Source organism: Jatropha curcas, chromosome 2 (assembly GCF_041381405.1).
Source record: "Jatropha curcas cultivar XTBG-Jc1 chromosome 2, XTBG_Jcur_1.0, whole genome shotgun sequence".
In the NCBI taxonomy this organism is placed as follows: Eukaryota; Viridiplantae; Streptophyta; class Magnoliopsida; order Malpighiales; family Euphorbiaceae; genus Jatropha; species Jatropha curcas.
This window is the reverse complement of record NC_143152.1, coordinates 22,729,488-22,734,022: the sequence shown is the minus strand read 5'-3', so window position 1 is coordinate 22,734,022 and position 4,535 is coordinate 22,729,488. Positions and strand designations below refer to the sequence as shown.

The 4,535-nt window shown below is 36.1% G+C and overlaps 1 protein-coding gene across 2 annotated transcripts; it reads right to left on the bottom strand.

Moving 5' to 3' along the window:
* Positions 1 to 227: 227 nt before the first annotated feature.
* SCL13 (SCARECROW-like 13) lies at positions 228 to 4,131 on the bottom strand. Of its 2 annotated transcripts, XM_089717075.1 has the most exons (2): positions 3,983 to 4,131; positions 228 to 2,324 (listed from the first exon to the last, which is right to left on the bottom strand). In XM_089717075.1, the coding sequence occupies exon 2, from the start codon at positions 2,078 to 2,080 to the stop codon at positions 452 to 454; it is 1,629 nt and encodes a 542-aa protein (XP_089573201.1). In that variant the 5' UTR covers positions 2,081 to 2,324; positions 3,983 to 4,131; the 3' UTR covers positions 228 to 451. The 2 variants fall into 2 exon arrangements, with proteins under 2 accessions (XP_089573201.1, NP_001295632.1); NM_001308703.1 differs by lacking the exon at positions 3,983 to 4,131 and having other exon boundaries at positions 452 to 2,080.
* Between the last annotated feature and the right edge of the window lie 404 nt (positions 4,132 to 4,535).

The window sequence follows — 4,535 nt, the reverse complement described above, 5'->3', positions numbered from 1 at the left end:
TCAATGTGCATCGCATATTTTTGAACACTAGTAAAAGATAAATATGGCAATACAAAAAACAAAAATTTTAACCTCCCCTAACCCCGCAATTGATGAGATTTTGGAGATTTTTAATCCATCAAATTAACCAGAAAAGTAAAAACAAAATTTCCCCAAAGAGGATGCTTCACTGCTTGGTCGATATGGAGCATCTGACACAAATACTGATGCATAGGATAAACTGAAGCTTAGTGCTGAACCGTTATTTGTTTCTTTCCGCAGGCGAAAATGAAATGTACAGCCAAATCTAAAGAGTTCTGAGTATTTGTCTTGACACTATTATCAGAAACAGAACTAATCTTACTTCTACAAATACAAAATGTCACTACATATGATAATTTAAATTCAGTAGCAAAGCCTGTAAGAAACAAAAATTTACAGATGTTATGGAACTAATACTGTTATTATGGTCTCACCTCCAAGCTGAAGAAGTTGCCATTGCAGTGTTCATCCAGCATAGGTAGAGGGCCCCATCCTTCTCTTGAAGTCCATAGTTCCTGCTATATTCTCTCAGTAAATCTCTGACGGCACCCGTCACCAAGGAACTTAATGGGTACTGAGTAAATCCAGCCATATTAAATCGCAACTTCCACTTCCCAAAGAGCTCATGTCTTTCAACCCTATCAGCACCCTCACAAGCAATCATATTGACAATGTCCCGTGCGACACAATGTTGCTCTGCATTTATCCTCTGCTTATCATCCCTAGAGGAACCAGCATCAATTGATTCAAACATAGCAGTATAATATTCTAGTGTTTCCTTGAATCTTGGAAGGAATGGCTTAGTGTTAGTGTTGGATTCTTGTTCAATAAGGGTCACAACCTTTGGCGACAAGGTCTTCACCAGCCTCAACAATCTGTCTCTGTGATTCCAAGTGTTTACACTCTCATCTGGCATGTGATGTAATATGTAAGGAAAATTCACTACTACAGCTTCCCCAGGTTGCACCCGAAGATGTTCTCGTTGAAGCTCACAACCAGACATGGCAGCATCATGGAACTCAAATGGCACGTTGCATGAATCAGCAAAACTTGCTAGCTTCTGGCCTACAATATGAAGCCCCCCACCACGAGCATGAGCTGATTGGGGATCATCAACACCAGTTATGCAAATTGCTGGGGGGCCACCTGGTCGATCTGCAAGTGACTGGATCAAGTACATCCACTGGGTGCCCTGTGCAATCTGGAAATCAATTATGTGAATTCTGCACTCATATTCTACAGCTTCCCGAATGACAGCATTAGCAGATGTGTATGCAAACCTCCAGTATGGGCATATCTTAAAAAGAATACCCATGTAAGTCATCAAATCTGAGCTCACTGGGGCATCACACTTCAAGGCTCTGTAGATTTTACTTCCTGAGAGTTCCACTCTCGCTCTAAGCCCTTCCAACATGTAAGCGCCCAACCGTTGTATTGGATCTCCAGATACCGACACCATTTGCTCCAGCACATGCATTAAACCAGCAGCCCTTGGTATGTCACCATCAGCTATTGTTTGAGCACAGGCAAAGAGTATCTGTTTCATATCCAATCTAGGGATCATTTCTACCATTTGGGTCCAGTCCCACTTTGGTAACTGATCAGATTGGTGGAAGCAGAAATTATAGTTGCTTGTAATGTCTGATTCAGACCCCAGTAACATAAATTCCAGTTCCCTCAGTTTCTGCTTCATCAGTATATTATCATCTGATGCAGACGAAGATCCACTCATTGGAGACCCATATGTATTGTCAGGAGAATGATGAGGATCTGATAGACATGAATGTGAACCCTGGGGTGAAAAGGGACTTTTAGATGAGACGCTGGCAGCAGGTGAATCATAGACAGCAAATCCTGTAGTTGCTGAGGATGACTCCAAGGTGAAGTATTCTTCCTTGTAAGACTGGAAGGACAGGCTGGTTCCTTGACTGCCACCATCAGAGAGTGCATTGTTGTCTAAAACTTGTATATGAGACAAACCATATGGATCAATCTCTTTTGGCTGGTGGTAAAACCCGTGAATACTAGCTGAATTTCGGTGTTTCTGAGACGTTTGCATCTAAAACCAGCCCCTGATTGACTTGACCCTCTCAATACAGAAGAGATAATAATAATAATAATAATAACCTTTTCAACGAGAATTTTTTCCTTTACTTTATGAAGTTACTAATTTCAAAAAGTTACCCACTATCATTCAACCAACATTGCTAAGCAGTTGACTGTGATATGATTCTTTTGTGCTCACCAGTATAGGAGGCTTTGCTACTATAATTTGCAGCAATGAATAAAAAGATCAACCGAATCTGCAAACAAAAGGAACAAAAATGTGAAATTGCAGAGGGTCAACACAAACTTCACCTTAGTTAAAACTAAATAAATAAATGAAGAGAAACTGAAAAAACAAAAGAAAGAAAGAAAGAGCAAACTCTAACATGGACAGAAAATGCAAGAAAATAAGAAAAGGAACCAGAACATTTAGCAAAAAAAGAGTGTATAATATTGCTCCAGATGGACTTGCACAAAGACCAAAATAAACGAAGTCTCTAATCCCCTGATTAGACTATTATTACCCAACCCTGGCCATTTGATCAGGCTTTTAATGCAGATAATTGCAACTGATCACCGAGGCTGAATCAGGAAAGGAAAAAAATTACAGTCCATCCTTAACTCTTCTTTTTGACTTGTTGAAGCCAAACAAATACCAAATAAATTGACCAGAAAAAAGAAGATGCAACTAAAATGAGCAACATAATTAACAAAAAAAAAAAAAAAAAAATGGTCAATTCACATAGAAAGTGAGATAAGTACCAGAAAGAAAGACTTCGCATACAGTCATCAAGAAATGCTAGAGAGAGAGACTAATGAGCAGAAATTGTTGGAGAATATTTAAAAGGGCTTTATCTATGTGCTTCATAAAAAAATTTCTAAGAACAATATGCAACACAGAAGTTATGACTTGCAAGTCTTTACATTAATCCATATTAAGCAGTAGTTTGAGACTTTCAAACACAAATGCACCGCAAAACCAATAGTCCACTAATTTATTATAGGGTACTGACCCATGGTCCAAAAACAAGTGAAGAAATGGGAAAAACTTAACCCCTTATCATCAACCATCCAAAAAAACAATTCTTAGAATCAAAATTATATCACCAACACAAATATATTCCATGATGGATCCTGAAATTTCAAAAGCACTGTAGACACTGATTCAACTATTCACTGAATAGAAGTACAGAAAGCTACCGAGTAAAAATGAGAAAAAAGGCACTTTAAAGGCTAAAAAGCACTTGTAGTGGGCAAACCCACAATCGAAACAGGAAAAATTAAGATTCAAAAAAAAAAAAAAAAAAAAAAAAAGAACAAGAAAGAGAAACTTATCCCAGATGCCAAAGCATAAAATCCTACCTTTAACACATGCATACATACTAATTTTTTGGAAAAAAAAAATATATATATATATATAACAGCATACGCCTAAAAAACTTTCTGTGATAGAAAACAGCTTTCAGCTCCATCTAGAACAAATCGAATTAATCTCCTAATTTAGATAATATTTTTAGTTTCTGAAGACAATCACGAGCAAAAATAAACTAAAAAAAAAAACATATCTTTTTGGTTAAAAAATTAAATTCATGAACTAATTATATTCCAAGAAGTAAACCACAATTTTATTAACAGATAAATAAATTAAGCTTTCTACCTAAGCCACAATTGAAATAAGACAATAAAACCCAGTTCTACCAATTCTACTACCAACCCATATTCCTATATTCACTAATTCTCATAATTAATCAGCCAGGACTCAAAAATTTAATCCAAGAAGAACAGAAAGTCAAATCAACCCAAAAAAAGAAACAATTTTCTCTTAAAGGGCAGCCATAACAAGCTTAGTTAGACAAAAACCATATCAATTAATCAGATATAATTATGATTAAGCGATTTTTTACTACTTTCGTACCTCGACGACAAGCTCTTGAAGGTCCAAGCAGTTTTTATAATTCTTCTCCTTGAATAACCAGAGAGGAAGCGTTGCTAACTTGCTATGGTTTCTTCTAAAAAATGATGTACCGGTTGGCTTTTGTATGTCCATTTACGATTAGATCTGAATAACAAATGCCCCTAACTTTTTACTTATTTACAAATGGACCAAACAAACGTGTATTAGTTTTTTGGCATGTCGTGAACTACCAAGAGTCTTAACACTCCACGAACGAGAAATACATATTTCGTGGAATATTAAAATTTTATTTTTCATATTTCTGGGTAACAGTGTTTACCGTACTTTGGAGACTAAATATTTATGGCAATTGGCCATGTTGTACTTAGTCAAGCATGAGGGAAAAAATAACTCTTGATAAACAAATAAATATAGGAAAGTTAGTCAACAAACATTGCAAGGAAATTATTAGGAATCTAACAACCGCAAATATATAAATCCCCTCAATTTTATAACTTTAATTTTATGTGATTCTGAACTTTATAAATAACTCATCGATCTTACAAATTTTAGT